The 16,960-nt window shown below is 38.9% G+C and overlaps 1 protein-coding gene across 1 annotated transcript; it reads left to right on the top strand.

Annotated features, from left to right (window-relative positions):
- Window positions 1-1,180: 1,180 nt before the first annotated feature.
- On the top strand, window positions 1,181-10,219 carry si:dkey-3h3.3 (uncharacterized protein LOC100144568 homolog). Its single transcript, XM_047590983.1, has 4 exons — window positions 1,181-1,271; window positions 6,557-7,570; window positions 7,899-8,116; window positions 8,521-10,219. Exons 1-4 carry the CDS (start codon window positions 1,266-1,268, stop codon window positions 8,588-8,590), a joined length of 1,308 nt encoding a protein of 435 aa, XP_047446939.1. The 5' UTR covers window positions 1,181-1,265; the 3' UTR covers window positions 8,591-10,219.
- The last annotated feature ends 6,741 nt before the right edge of the window (window positions 10,220-16,960 follow it).

Raw genomic sequence — 16,960 nt, 5'->3', positions numbered from 1 at the left:
TCTGTAAAGGCGATTTCACCAAGCCAACAAGTGATAAGCATCGACAGCAATTCTTTAAAGCCTGTTTGGATAACTTCATGTAGCTTGTTGAGAGAACTAACGCAAAAACCTTTTTATCAAACCGTCTGAATCTGGATATTGGGGCTAGCAGTCACAACTAAGCTATAGAACAAGCAATCTGTAGTCTCATTGGAAAAGTGTTGCTCATTATCTGTAATATGATTTCACAATCTTCCCTTATTACTTACTATGTTATTCTGGCAGCACAGCTTGTGAAAATCCCTGACCACTTTATTCCAATTAGACAGACAAAAGTTAATTATATGTACATCTTCCTGTGAAACTTTTACAGATGGACAGGCGGTCCAGAGCTGGTAAAGAAGCCGTTCCACATGGACTCTGACCTACCTACAGCCAAAACAAAAGATTATGATTTAAAATCTGACAGGGCACTTTATATAATTTAACCGTACACTTTTGACAGTAGCAAGGCGATGGTTTAGTGGACGACGAAAGCACAGACCAATTGCATGAGGGTTAAGCCATCCCATGTGATAACACTCAGCCAATCATGTGCATTCCAGGCGGTAAACATTGCCACTCTACAGATTAGAGTTAGTTAGGGGAAAGTTACACATGAAAAGGTGGTAGACAGAAAAAAAAAGATAGCGATGCTTGCATAGAAAACAAACGGAGAGAAACAGACCCGAAGAAAGTTAAATAAATGTGAATGAAGATCAAGAAAGGAAGAGAAAGCAACAAGTGTTCAAGTGTCTATATGTTTTTGAGATTGTCTGTGAAATTGGTTGAGACTGTCAAGATGTGAAACATAAAAGTGGAAATTCAAGCTTTTCCTTCCTTTATTTTTCTGAAGTTAAGCTAAATGAACATGCAAAATTTTCTTATTTAATTTCTCTGGGTTTGCTAATCGTATTGAATTAATTTGATTTAACGTTAGATATTGAATACATGCAGATGTTGATAACTACTAGGCCACTTGAATTTCTGTCACACTAAATAGATAGATACCATGGTCTTCTGGAGGTTTGCTTGAAGATTTTTTCTCCAACTGGACCTATTTAAAATGTAGTCGATCACCCCTGCTACAGATCTATCTGATATTGTTGTTTGTAAGGAAACCAACAGGGGTCACTGTGACGAGCACTGAAAAAGAGAAAGTGAAACCCAGAGGCAGACAGGTTTTTGCTGGTTACAGAAAAACAACGTCCTAACGAGTCGCTACAGGGAAGAGTTAGAAGAGCAACATGGAGGTAGGTTCGTTATGTTTAGATTTAAAAGGTGTTTACCAAGCGAGTAGGCGGAAGATTAAAACAGCAATCAATTTTGTGGTAGCTGAAGAAGGGTTATTGCTCCTACAGCAAGTAGGAATCTTATCTATTTTCCTCTATTTGAGTTTGCCACAAAAGCAAACTAGACACATTTGACTTTTGAAGTAGAGAAGTGTTGAGAGATCAATGGTCCGGTATGGCGATATCAATAAAATTAACGATACAACTCAGAGCACTGCATGTCTGTCCAAGTGGGCAACCCCTTGGTGACATCCAAGCCCAGGCCATATCATGCTTCATATGCATGCCACAGCCAATTTGTCATACTCACCATTAACATGTGTCTTGTTTGAAAACGGACGACAGAATTTGAGTTTTTATTGATTTTAAATCCATTTTTATTTAGAGGGACTGCAGTTTAGTGCATTATGCATTGGTTTGTAACACAAGTGTTTTAACTTGATATTGGGAGGGTTCCTATTCCTTACGTTAGGGTTGAAATAGTGTGTCTAATACCCTTTCACGTCGAAAATCCCGGGTCGACCCGCCTTTGGTGTGCTTTCACACTGCCATAAGTTCCGGGTCTGACCTCCCTCTCATACGTCATCGCGTCGACAACGTCATCATTACACATTTCACATAAACAATGGACAGCGTGGTGTATTTTTGCAGGCTGCTTTCAGTTTGTTGACGACCTGAACAATGTACCGGTCAGTCCCCCGCTCTTTCAAAGGGTTGCTGATATAAGAATAAATCACTGTGTCCTGCACAGAGCCCGGTATCTGCCGCCGTATCTCCTCCTCCTCGGGTGTGGAGCAGCTTGCAGATTTCACGGTCTTGCCAGTGCGCTGCCATGATCTTAAAAATAAAGTGTCGGGTATCGTTATACATGCTGTATATAAACACAGTCGCACATGCATTCTCTGATCGGCGCAATTTCCCAAACATGACGCAGGGCTAATTCACGTATGCGTTTCCATTAATGATCGTGTAACACATTTGAAATAAAAAGAAAACTCCCTGATTCCAGAGACTAATTCCACGCCACCCTGACAGTACACATAGATATAAACACAGTACACACCCTCAAGATGTCATCCAGGAAATTTCAGACCATTCTGATGTGGGATTTTGGAATAAAAGCCCCATCAATCCTTTAATTCTCTAATACTTTTGCTATTGTCGCATGTTTTTTTCCGATTTATAATTCACCTATGCTGATGCCTCCCAGCGAGAAGGTCCAGGTTCGAGTCCAGCTCGGGCCTTTCTGGGTGGAGTTTGCATGTTTTCCCTGTGTTCGTGTGGGGTTTCTCCGTGTACTCCGGCTTCCTCCCACCTCCAAAGACATGCTTGTTAGGCTGATTGTTGACTCTGAATTGACCCTAGGTGTGAGTGTGAATGGTTGTTTGTCTCAGTGTTAGCCCTGCAATAGGCTGGCGACTTGTCCAGGATGTACCCCACCTCTTGCCCGATGCCAGCTGGAATAGGCTCCAGCAACCCCCGCAACCCTAGTGGAGGATTAAGTGGTATGGAAGATGAGATGAGATGAGATATTTGACCTATACTTAATATTAAACTACCACAAAAAGCTATTTTCCTGTTTTTTCAATAAGAAACTGCAATAATACTGTTTTGTTTCCTTTGGATCTACAAAAAGAAGTTGTAAGACCAATTTTAAAAACACTATTTTGATTAAAACAAATAACAAAACAATAATAATAAGGAGAAGAAGAAGAATAACGGCAAATGTGCAAGAAATGACAAAGTAAGAGATGAAACAATAAGTGGGACAGTTCAAAGACAAGAAAGACAGAGAGGACATGGTAATTTGAGGGCACAGTTGTCTGTCCTGGCCTTTTCCAGTCTCTGGAGTCCATTTCTAGGCACTGTTCTTGGAACCATTTTCACACATGTCGCACTGGCTCTATAAAATAACAAGTGGAAATCATAGATCAGGAATGTTATGTTAGTAGTGGTTTAGAATCACAATTAGCCTAACAAGCATGTCTTTAGAGGTGGGAGGAAGCAAAATGTTTAAATGTCCTTGTAGATCCTACCTGTTTTAGTACTATTCATTCATCCATCCAGTTTTTCCACATTAACCAGTAGAGCTGTCACACTTACCTCTCAAAATGCTAACACACATCTGAATCTTGATGTAAGGAAGACAATTGTGACAATTACCTCACAGCTATTGCCATCCTGCTGAGTGGGATGGGTCAGAACTCCTCCTTTACATTTCATGTCCACCCACTCTGCTTTTTCATGGCACGTTCTTCTCATCTTCAGGTATTGAATGTATGTAAATGAGGACAGACCTTATTGCATTTTGTAACAAATGACAAATAGTTTATGATATACTGTTTTTCATGTTGTAAGTACTACAATTTCATTTAACATTCCAAAATAATTTCAAGTAACGTATTTCAGCATCGTGAACAGAAGTCTTCAGTTCAAGTCTTCTAAGAACATGTGTGATCCCCAGCATAACAGTCTCTGTCTACGCTCTCTTGAATCCAGAGTTATATTTAGTTTACTGGAATTATACATCAGAGGCTATTTGAGTTTTTACTGTAAGTAATATGACAGTTACAGTAATGCTAGCACAGTATATGTAGTACAGTGAGATAAGAAGAAACTGTATTTTACATCTCTGAATGTTTTCATCGACGATTGTCAAGCTGACAATTAACACAACTTAAATTTTGAATTCTAAACACAACATAATAAGCAGGGATACATAACACAAATCTGTATTTTCCCAAACATTAATTTTGAATTGTGGAATCTCAATAATGTGATATAATGAGATGAAGTCTATATTGTTGCACACTAAACCAAATAAAAAACTCCTTAGTAAGTACTGAAACATTTTGCTGCAAGGTTGAAATTAGCTTGGTATTTGGAACTTGGTGCAGGTTCCGACAGAAATACTGTCTGATTGACTGCATTGATGTACAGGAAGAGATGAAGATATTTATTTATCACACATTTATTGAAATTTCAGTTGATGTCAGAATCTCAGAATGTCTGCAATAAGAAGTGTTTTGTTTTTTTTCTGTGGTGGAAATAGCTTCAGTATTGACAAAGAACAAAGACATGCATTGCATCTTACTCTTCACATCTCTTCATAATAAATTAATGATCCCTGATGAACCTACTCCAAGCAGAGTGTAGAATCTGTATTAAATAAAATGGATGAAATACAATAAACAAAGAAAGCAAATTATAGTGATATTTACTATTCCAATAACCTGTTGGTGTTACATGTTATAACTACTAAACCATAATGATAAGTTTACTTACTACTTTGAAAATTTACACACAGACAAATAAAACGTAGACTTAAATGGTGTTGACACATTTAGTCAGGGCTAACATTTATTCAGGGAATTCCATTAGTGACATAAGCACCTGAGATAATACACATTTGTCATTTCTCATCTAAATGAATACAAATCTGCCATGTGTCAAGGGGTTTGTTCCAAAGTGGGCCCTTACCATTTTCTCAACATTTTGTTAAGTCTGTCTCCTCTGACGTCAACACAGGTGCAATGAGTGTTACAAATTCAACACCAGAGCTTCAACATGTTTAGATAGTTCAGGTATTTGTAAATGTGTAACTCTTACAAATTTAAACCTTGTGAAAGTTAAAATGGAATTTTTGAATGGAAAGCAATATACTGTAATAATAGATAGTATTATATGATGGTCCTCCACACACATGAACTAAGGAAGACAAAGTGTCTTCGTCTCGGTGTGAGATGAATGTGGTCTTAATAAAAGAAACTGTAATGCACAAAATTATGTTTTTACACCAGAGTGACTCGATATTTCCTCGGTGACATCTTGAGTTGGGGTATTAAATTAGTTTGTGGAAACAGGGAGTTTACTTAATATTGCTATTGAAAATCATGCAAAAATAGCAAAACATATTAGAGAATTGAAGCTGCTTTAATTCAGAAATTCCACTTCAGAATTGTCTGACAGTTCCTGGGTGACACCTTGAGGATTTATTCAAAAGCAGGTGAAGTGGCATTGGTCTGAGGAAACTAAGAGTTGTCTTTTTATTTCAATTTAAAAGCATGCAAAAAAGATCTGAAATATTAAAGAATGGAAAGGGCTTTTATTCTGAAATTCCACATCAGAATGGTCTGAAATTTCTTGGGTGACATCTTGAGGATGTATTCTAACAGGGTAAAGTGTGAATTAGTCTTTATTATTTCTTTTTCTTGCTATTTTAAATCATGTGAAAAAAGAACAGTTTTATATGTTTTTATGTTTATGTTATGTTTTTATATTTGACACAGACATACTGTTTTCACTTCTGACAGCTGGTTCTTATTTGCTATTAATTATTATTTTTTTAATAAATTTACATTAGTTCAACATTAACCAATTGACAGCTTACATGAATGGTGGTTTTATTTTGAAGGCCTGTTTTTTTTAATTCTGTATATATATATATGTGTGTGTGGTTACTGTAATCCTTCGACTAAGGACGAAGCACAAAAAAACGTGGCAGCTGGCTTGACCACATTATACAGTTTGACATGCTGTCGAATGACAAAATGGGAATGAGACAGGCGATACATCAACGTCAGAGCGAAAAACCCGGGTCGATGCGGCATTCCTGTTCACGTCGAAGCCGTGCTAATGAAATCCCAGTTCGATTGCTGTGTGTGTTTTGGTTTTTCTCTCGATGTGAAAGGGGCTTAACTGACACAAATGCAAGTTGTGGCTGTCTGTGGCAGTCCAAGGAAATTGTTTACACACTATCTCAGGCCTAACAGAAAGAACAGGAACCCAATATCAAGTTAATACACTTGTGTTACAAACTAATGCATAATGCACAGCAGTCCCTCTAAATGGTTTAAAACCAATAAAAACTCTAATTCTGTCATCCATTTTCAAACAAGTTTTCAAACAGTTTTAGATGTGAAAGGGATATTTGAACTGAAAAGTCTTGTACTTTTTTTCTCTTTTGACATTTATAACTGTAATAGTTAGCTCTGATTTGCTATGAAACATAGGATGAAATAAGGATTTTGTGCAGTGAGTTATACTCCTATGGATCAGTTATTTATTCCTTGAATTCACATAACGGTTTGCACCTTATTTTAATGTACTAAATTTACTGTACCATCACATGCAGGTTTCTCCCACATTTCTAAATCTTGATGTAACAAACAAACTATATGGCATTTTGTATTTAGATTGATGTTATAGATCCAGTAACTAACTTCAGCTGTCATGCTCTGTTGCAGTTTATTACAGACATCACTGTCACTGTTGATGAAGCTAATTATGAAGACCCTGAAAGATTAAGGAAGATTCTTCAGTCTTACAGTTTGGAGAAAAAAGGTTCTAACTATCAAGTTAGGGGAACATTTGAGGAGTTGGAGAAATGTGTAAACAAACTACCTATGGCGAAGCCTAATTTTAGTAGTGTCACACACAAACAAACCTGTATGCAAGATGAATATGCTCCCACCCATGTCAAAGTAGTTGATGTATCTGTAGTTGTTATCGACTACATTCAGCAAAAATGTAGAGAAAAACTTAACAAAATACAAGGGGACAGTTTTCTCATTGTGACACAGCCTGACCTTGGAGCAGTGGACAGTAAAGCCAGGTGCGCAGTACAGCTGGACTTCAAACCACAGCATGACTTGGTATACCTTCATGACAGGCGTCATTCTGATTTTGTGAGACAGCGATTCATCTCATTCTACCAGAGAACTGCCTCCGACTTACAGGTGACGTCAGTCCATGTCAGTCCACATTACTGTTCGGACCTGGAGAGAAAGTTTCCACTTCTTCTTTTTAAACCATGCTCCATAAAAAATGAAGTCACTGTCATGGGACATTTTACACAAATAGCCAAACTGAAAACCTTTCTCTCACAAACTACTCAGAGGTCAAGCAAGACTCCTGTCAACAAAATTCCAGCACACATTCCAGGCACAGTTTCCTCAGTTCCTTCAGGTGGACACATGAACGATTCTGAGGATGAATCATGTCCAATCTGTATGGAACCAATAATAGCAAAAGCGAAAAAGATACTACAGTGCAAACACTCATTCTGCAGAGACTGCCTGGAAAGAGCTTTTGACTACAAGCCTGTATGCCCAACCTGTGGAGCATTATATGGCATTTTGGTGGGGACACAGCCAGAGGGAGGCACAATGAATGTCACGAAGAGTTCTTCATCTTTGCCTGGATATGAGAAGTATGGAACAATAATCATCCAATATTACATTCCAAATGGTATTCAAACGGTAAGCTGAAATACTTGAAATACTACATTTTGAAATATTTGCAGTTCATTCTTAAAATGAATTAGAGAAATGTCAGTTCACATGTCAGTTCAAACGTGTCATAAATCCTTGTGCTTGTTTTTAAATTCTCCAACTGTGTAGTCCCATGCCTTTGGACCTTACTCTATTCTTTGCCTGGGGAGAGTTTTGCTGTATTGGGACACTCTCACCGGCATCCTTAGAATGAGCTCATCTCTCTCTGTGTTTGTGTGTGTGTGTGTGTGTGTGTGTGTGTGTGTGTGTGTGTCTTTACATGCTGAATTATTATTTTTTTTTAAACTTTCTGCAGGAAGAACATCCAAACCCTGGTCAGTCATATGAAGGCACAGCTCGGACAGCCTATCTCCCAGACTCCTCGGAAGGCAGAATGATCTTAACACTGCTCAAGCGCGCATTTGCTCAAAGACTCATCTTTACTATTGGTCAATCCAGCACCAGTGGGCGGAAAAACACGGTCACATGGAATGATATTCACCACAAAACATCAACACATGGAGGACCAACTCAGTAAGGACTCGTATTACATTACATATCACTGATCACATATATATTAACTGACCGTTAAATATCGAAAAAAGCCGCTGCGCTTATTTGTGTTCTTTTGAAGTCAAATGTGTCACCACTCAAAGTGGCTGCTTCAGTGAAATCTTTGGAACAGAATCTGGCCAGCCCAGGTAGTGACTAGATCAGTGGTGAAACTTCTTCAAGAACATAAACAAGTCTAGTTGTTTGTTCCACAGGGTTCTCAGCTAGGCCTCTCGTGTAATCATTTGTACATCCAAGACAGTATGATGAGTTTATCGAGTCACACAAATAAAATATAAAGCTATAAACAAAGATACTAAGCAAGTGTGTGACAGTGCATTGCTTATTATTGTCATCATCTGTATCACAAGCTCTGTTGTTTGCAGGTATGGATACCCAGATCCTGATTATCTCCGTCGAGTCCGAGATGAACTAAAAGTCAAGGGAATTGAATGAGTAATTTTTGACTTCATAACAGGATATTATTCTTCCACTTACATATGTATGGATGTATTTGTTTGCATCTGCTGGTCTCTTTTTGTCTCCTCCCTTCTCTTTTGTCTCACCTAACTCTAACTTCTGATCAAAAAAAAAAGAAAATTAAACAAATGACCAAAATGCGTAAGTGTGCTCAACCCTGAACTCATACTTTGTTGAAGCACCCTTTGATTTGTCATGCTGACAGATATAATGTGCCTTCCTTTTAAGTTTCTAGTGGCACACCTTGATTGAGTATTATTGGTAGGTTACATGTTGTAGTCGCCCTGTTACCTCTCTCATAATATCTTCGTCTTAAGAAACGTAAAGCTTCTTCTGTTTTATAACAAAAGTTAATTTAATCTTCCCCGGCTGTTTTCAGAAGTGACTATTGAGTTATCTAATGCTTTTTACTTCTTTTTATTGAAACATTTTTTATGTTATCCATTAATTCTCATCATTGGTTAGGCATGCCTTTAAGTTTTTTTAGTCACATTTAGTTAGCACCTAAGGGAAGGAGAGTTGTATGTGTTAATAGAAGCATGATCACTTGTTATGTTTTGAATCTACAGTTCAAGACTTAATGCATACGCTGATGAGACAAATCTATCCTTAAATAACTACCATGTGGATTTGAGTTAATTGTATATTCTTTCTCCTTGGGATTAAAAATTCTGTTATCCATCAGTAAGGCTCAGCCCTTTGCTAACAGTATTCTAGATTTTTTTGTGCTCCATCCATGGGCCGATGGTAATCTGTTTAATGAAACATGAAATACACTCCCATCAACTCCATCCTGCTTTAACCAGTTCGATCCTGTTGAGATAGAATGACCTCTTTTTCAAGGGAAGCCTTGGAAAACAGTTGCCTAGGAAAGTTGTGATAATTAGTAACAAATAGCAACACGAATAAAATAAGGCTTTACAACCAGTTACAAATCTCAAGGAACCAAATCTCGTAGACAGTTTGCAGGGGCATTCATATATAAAAGGTTGCTGTACAAGTGCAGGGAGGAAGGTGGCCAATTTCAGTCTTAATTTCTTTCTTTTTTTCTTTTTTTTCTACATGTTTCTACATGTGGTTTATAAAAACATGATCATTCCTTACAATGCCAAGGTACTTGTAACAGGTCAGATGAAATGCTGTGAGGATATCCAAGTACTTCCTGGCCATTCAAAAATATCTTCAGTTTAGTTTTGGCAGCATTTAAAACTAGTCTTAGTTCAATGAGCTGACATTCCACAAGGTTAAATGCAATTTGTAATTTGCCAAGGGTATCAACAAGAGTGGAGCAATAGCAATATATGACTGTGTCATCAGCATAGAAAGGAATTTTGGTATTTGGACATCTCTACCCAATGCATTTACATAAATAATAAACAGAATAGGGCCCAAAACTGAGCCCTTGGCCACGCCAGTAGAAACAACCTTAGAAATTCTTGAATAAGCACACATATGTTTACAAGTGTTTTTGTTGTTTTTTGTTCTCAGTTTATTTAGTTTATATTTTCAAAGTTCTAATTAAGGCATTATGTAGGCTAATTAACAGCACATTGTATGCAACAATGTTGTACAATAAAGAATGTGTTGAGCATTTCAAGCTTTAAATATGAGTAATTGCTTCTTGATCATCCCTTTACTAAAAACACCTACAAAATGAAACATACCAGTGCTGCGGGCACCCCACCCCACAAGAGTCGAGCCTGTGGTGGTCCTGGCCCCAAGGAGCCAAGGTGGGCATCCCTTATTTTCATTTTCTGAAAGGTGGCAACCCTAGGCCATTATTGTAGCAAAAGTATTTGCAAATGTGTATTTCAATCCACAGATGTGTAGCTGGATTCACAAATGTGTAAAATAAATTTGCAAATGCATACATTGATTTATATGTGTAGACAGATCAGTAAATGCATACATCAATTGAAAACTTGATCATGAGAGAAACATTTGAAATATGGTATGATGTGATTAAAAAGTATAAGTTAACAGCAGACTGTAAGCTGTTGATTTGGCCTGCTCACTCCCCCAGGTTCAGACCGGGAATGTTAGACAAGACCTTTGAAAGGTGGAGAGATAAAGGAATAACAGCTACATGTACACTGGTAGATAAGCAACATTTTAAATCATTTAGACAACTTAAAAATTAGTTTGGATTGGAAAATTTATACAGATACCTTCAATTAAGACACTTTCATGAGACAGAAATTAAGAAGGAAATCTCATTGGAAGGGAATGAAGTGATTGAAGTGTTAACAGATGCGTTCAAGCAAACTCCTTAAAAAATTGTCTCTAAACTGTACAAAGGTTTATTGACGCAACAGGGAAGAAATACAGTGTAATAGGTTAAGAAGACATATACCTGTTCAAGGTCCTATCACTTGCAGCTAAGAAAGTCATTACAAGAAGTTGGCTGAGAGCTGACCTGCCTGAACTGAACCACTGGCTGGACATTGTGGAAGAAATTCAATCAATGGAGCAAATGATCTACAGAATACATTATTTATTTTGAAATTACCTCTGTCCATACTGCAAAGCAAGTGCTTGGATAAAGACTGACTGATCAGGGAGTCTATTTCTCACACACCTTGTGCATGCTGCAAGTAGATTATAAATCAAAAGTCCCAGAGTAGCCAGTGGCAACAGCATGTCGTTGTCGCATTTATATAAGGAAAACTGGCAAAAAGAACTATTTAAATTACAAATGAAGAATGGAAAACCTGCATCAAAAATATCTAGAGAAGTTCCATAAATGCTAGGCACAATTTAATCCATTTCAAGGTAGTGCATAGATTGCATTTTTCTCCTACTAAACTACAAAAGATTTATAAAAACACCTCTTCTCTTTGAGTGAAGTGTTTGAAACACCAAGGAACATTGGCACACCTGTTTTTATAGTGTCATATGTTGCAAACACAGTGTTTTGTAAAACTCTATACACATTTTCACTCCTTAGACACAGATAAGGATTGTGAGGTTACTTCCTTGTCATTACAAAGCCCCAGATTGCCAATGATCGCACTAATGAAGAAATTGGATAATCACATCCACCAGGTGTGGAAGCAGAGATAGAAGAAGAAGAAGAAGATTTTTTTTATTTTTACAACCACACTTTATTCAGTTGGGCAAGCAAATTCTCACAAATGGGACTTAGTTCCCCTATTTATACATACATTAAATATAAATAGGGCAAAAACAATAACCAAACAGCCTCGCGGACCAGAGGCCTCGATTAAGGGCTTATCCACACCCATGAAAATGGGTCTGTGGGGTCAGGCTCTGCCCCCGATCCAAAAAGAGTGAGGAGCCTCCTTTCGCTTGTCGTTAATTTGTCCTTCCATTGTTGCAGTAGTCTCTGGACCAGCCTCATGGACTGGAGGCCCAGCGCACCCCCCACGGCTTGGGTGTTTGCCAGATCTGGTCCTGCCAAAAGGACCAGGTGCTCCAGGTTCAGGACTCTTGCTCTAAGCAGAGTTGTTGTGAGCACTGGTGTGGCTCCACTGGAGATGTCCAGTCTGTTTCCATTAACCAGAGGTTCTTTTAAAAGCCAGAACAGAGCGTTAGAGCTTCTTCTTCCTTCCCTGCTGCTTTTAAAAGAAGACAACACTTTAAAAACACTTTTATAAAAGGAGGCGCCCCATTTAAATTTGGAAATTTAAAATCAGTTAAAAACAGAGCCGTATCCAGTCCCAGTTGACTCACCTTTCTGAAGATATGCCTGGCCACACCTCTCCACACTAAGTTTACTGGACCAACCAAGAATTTCTGCAGGAACCACAGCCTAAAAGCTGCAGTCCTGCTGGCCAGGTGGATGAGGCCCTACCCCCCTCCTCTCTTGGTAAAAACAGCATCCCCTTTTTGTGTCACTGGCACCCAGTGTCGTCCGTCCCAGAAAAAATTGACTTTCCTGAATATTAGTCAGGAACCCTGTGGGAGGATCCAAGCATGCTAATTTGTGCCACAGGATATGATGCCACTAAATTATTTAAAACCAAGAGTCTGCCTCTACAAGACATTTGAGGTAGTAGCCACTTCCATTTTTTGATTCTCCCCACCACTTTTTCTCTATCCCATCCTGGTTCTTACTTTCAGTGGTTTTATTACCTAAGAAGACTCCAAGGAATGGTTGAGATCTCTACAATTCAGTACAATTAAAATCCCCCCCTAAAATTACAAAGTCCTCCGTGCTGCAGCAGTTAAGTCTTGTATTTATACGTTCAAAGAAGCTCTTCCTCTCCGCTCCATTATTTGGCGCATAAATATTAATAAAAACCGGAGTAAAATGATCAAATTTAGCTTTCACCAGCAGGCACCTCCCCTTCACCACCTGCTCCAACTCCACCTCCAGAGAGGATGGAGTGAACCTCCTGGAGAAGAGGATGCCTACTCCACCACTCAATGTGGTGTTGTGGCTTAAAGCCATCTGCACCTCCCACTCTTTCTCCCAATCCCCCTTGTTACTCTGATCACTATGAACCTCTTGCAGAAATAAAACATTGATCCTTTTGGTCCTTACTGTGTCCAACACAAGTGCTCTTTTCTTTATGTCTCTGACTCCATTGACGTTTAGCGTTCCCATCTTAAAAACCATCCATACTTACTATAAAAAGAATAAAATTAAAAACACAAACGTTAATAAATAAGAGTACAGCCCGCATCATCATGTTTACAGGTTAATTTGTTTTCTGACATTGCCTAAATGTTTCTTTAACCTGGAAAGTTCTTGATCAGTTAAGTCAGATGATGCTCTGTGCTTTATTACATGTTTTGCGGACATGAGGAAGTTGAGCTAATCAGGGAAGTGCAGATCTAAGTTGAGTTTTTTACGCCTTTTATTCTTTGGAGGAAGTTTTTAAACATTTGAGCTGTGTATAAATTGTTTTCTTGGTCTCCAGTAGCTTTACTGGAGTGCGTCTGTGTGTGAGGGAGAGAGAACCCGCTGCTGTCCGACATGGAGGCCTCACTGTCGCTGCTGTCTGCAGCAGCCGCTCCCTCCCTCCACCTGCAATACGTTACATTTATTTCTGAAAGAGACAACAGGTGTCCAACATGTCTCCGATGCGACACCACATGGCGAAGCAGTGGAGACTTACATCCTGAGGGTAGCTACCTAATGGGGGACACTACCTTGCCATGTCGAGACAATTCTCTAATCAAGAACTGATGAAGGGGGGCGCATTGAACAAGATGATCCGGGCTGCAGGTTGTGTGAGCGGCTGCAACGCTTTGTCAGCGTGTTCGTTAATTATTCTGGAAAAACCACCATACGACTTCTTGCTCTCAATTTAAGATATTTATTCCAAAATGTAATGGAATATAGAAATTGATGCGCATGGACCTTGTCTGTTCAGTTAGTCTTGGCCAACATCCCAGAAAATGCTGATTTTCAGTAGTTTCACACCATTATAACAGTTTGAACAAAATGAATATGATTGGTTGGCTACAGGTGGGGAGGAGTCGTGGTTTAGACTTAACTCTCCCATCGTTGGTGGATGGGTCTGTCCTGACCCTTGGCCACTCAGGTCCTCCGATCCCCTGGGACAGCGCCCTAGAAAGAAGAGAAAGTCCTTCCTACCTGTTCCTCCCTGACATAGACCTCACATGCTCTGTACCGCGCTCATCCTGTGACTCCCTCCTTGGCAACTTTTATCACTTCAGAACAGCTCCTCATTGTTCTCTATTTTGTCTCTCAGACTCACTATATGTTTCCTTCTTGCTCTGTCCTAGTCAGCTGATTGCTACTTTCTCAACATGTATCAACCCTACAAGTAAACTTAAACGGGGTTGATGCTCTTGACCCTCCCATTATCTAGGACCTCATTCTTTATTTGATTATATGAATGTTAATTATGTTAATATTCACGCTTCTAAATACAACCTAGAAAATATCAACTGATTATCACACGTCTAGACAAATATCAAAAAATAACTTAACCGCTTCAAACATCTACAAAACCTACACCTGTTCACCGTCAGCCCCTCCTCCACCAGCAACTTCACCTGTTCTGTTTTTTCCAAGAACAGGCCCACGGATCGGCCACTTCACCGAGCCGTGGCCGATCCTCTCCCCCACGGCCAAAGCCACATCCTCCACCGTACAGGGAGAGCTAGCAGTGAGCCTGATGCCGTGTTTCCTCAATAAAGAGGAGAAACTAGAGGCCGCAGTGGCGGCCACCACCTGGTTCGCCCTCTCGCCCACTAAATAAAACTAACACTAACCTAACAAAAAAAATATACTAACAAAACATCGAAGTGAAAGAATAGTAAATAAAGAAAAAGAACCAAAAGTTCTCAAACGCTCTCCACTCTTCCTCTCACACTCCTCCCACACGAAGAAGAAGAAGAAGAGTGAAAATGAGAGCTCAAAGAGGAGATGGAGGAGGTAGAGGAGGAGGCCCAGGTAGAGGAAGAGGAGAAGAAGGAGGTAGAGGAAGAGGTAGAGAAGGACTTGAAGAGTTGATAGAACCTGAACAGAGAAGACGAGGACCTAATTTGACTCAAGAAATCCGTTCAACACTTATTGACCATGTCATCAACCATGGACTGACCCTAAGCTGGATGAAGAGTTCAACCAAATCTCAGAGAAAACAGCTAAGCTAACCACACAATACATTGAAACTGAAGCTTGCTGTACTTATCATCAATATTGTTTACTGTGACATTTGACAGTAGGCTGCATGTGTATTTTTATATATATACTGTATATATATATATTTTTATTTTTTTTTTATTTTTTTTTTTTTACATAGGATTGAGGGTCAAGGACACCAAGGTGGAAGGGGCCCTATGTTCACTCATGCACAATAGGCCACCATTGTGAACATGGTTTTGACCAATAATTGTATGCGAGAAATCCAAGCTAATATCATCATGATGACCATATTTTCAATAACATCCAACGAGTCTTCCTGTCAACATTAGACTGAATCCTCAATAAAAATCAAATATACATGAAGCAACTGTATCGGGTACCGTTTGACAGAAATTCAGAGTGAAACATCTGCGCAATGAGTCTGTGGAGGTATATATTCATCTTACTATGGTGTGGTATTGTGCACTGCTCATAATGTTCTGGCACAAAAAATACTATGCAATAGATATTGAATAGCATCCTATTGTCTTTTACTGTGTTTCAGAGAGTCTTGCAAACGGATGCTGAAGAAATTCAACATGAATTTATATTATATCTGGATGAGGTTGGATTTAACCTTGTGAAAACAAGAAGAGGGAGAAATGTAATTGGACACAGGGCAATCACCAATGTGCCAGGGCAGCGAGGGGGTAACATCATCCTTTGCGCTGCTATTACAGAAAATGGGGTCCTCCACCACCATGCAAATCTGTGACCCTATAATGCAAATTTAATACTTGCATTTCTTGACAGATTGCACGAGATTGTCACAGCATTAAACCAAGTGGACCAGATGTGGTACATTGTCGTTTGGAACAATCTCTCATTTCATCGGGCTGCTCTGGTTCAGAATTGGTTCCATAAGCACCCTGAATTTGAAATCTTATACCTTCCCCCATACTCCCCCTTCCTGAATCCAATAGAAAAGTTTTTTTCAGCATGGCAGTGGAAGGTATACGACCTGCTGCCCTATGACCGTTTGCCTTTCATTCAGGCCATGGAGCAGGCCTGTGATCATATCGAAGCAGCTTCTGTGCAGGGATGGATTCGTCACACGAAGTGATTCTTCCAATGGTGCCTTGCCAATGAAGACATAGCTTGTGATGTGGATGAAATCTTATGGCCTGATCCAGCCAGACGGAGAGATGATAAATAGTTACAGTATTCTTGTTTTTACAGTAGTTTTTCTTCAGAGTCAAAGTGTATGTACTTCATGCAGTAATTTTGATTTGTCTACAGATGTTATTTGTTTCATTGTTTGATTACTGTAACTGATTATGGTAAGAAATACTGTAAGTATTGAAATAAATACTTGAAATATTCAGTCTGCAGCATTAGTGTTGTGCAGTGCTTGGTAAGTTTATAGTAGGCCTATTTGTGTACATTGTCCCTATATCTCAAACTAATCACAAAGAATGTTGTGGGTTTGTCACTATATATATATTGTTTTTGTTTTTGGCATCTAAATTATCCCTTACATAACAATGTCTGGCCAAAAATCTAGCACATGCTATATGCTAAAATGTATTTATTTATTTTTTTTCAAATGTGTTTATTAACTGGCTGCAATAGTGTCTAATCATTGAGGACTGTGGTGGTTAAATGAAACTAATAGGATTTTCACAAATATGTGTATATGTTTTGACTGAAGTGTGTCATTTTGCAAACAGTCTAGGAATTATGCAAATTGAGTGTAGTGTTTGGATAATTATCATTTTTTTTTT

This window comes from Mugil cephalus, chromosome 8 (assembly GCF_022458985.1).
Source record: "Mugil cephalus isolate CIBA_MC_2020 chromosome 8, CIBA_Mcephalus_1.1, whole genome shotgun sequence".
In the NCBI taxonomy this organism is placed as follows: Eukaryota; Metazoa; Chordata; class Actinopteri; order Mugiliformes; family Mugilidae; genus Mugil; species Mugil cephalus.
Note: the sequence above shows the minus strand (reverse complement) of the source record. Positions and strands in the feature narration are given on the sequence as shown.

Coding starts and splice junctions, on each gene's coding strand:
- si:dkey-3h3.3 (XM_047590983.1), top strand. Junction 7,571..7,898: donor TTCCAAATGGTATTCAAACG/GTAAGCTGAAAT, acceptor AACTTTCTGCAG/GAAGAACATCCAAACCCTGG. Junction 8,117..8,520: donor ACACATGGAGGACCAACTCA/GTAAGGACTCGT, acceptor TGTTGTTTGCAG/GTATGGATACCCAGATCCTG.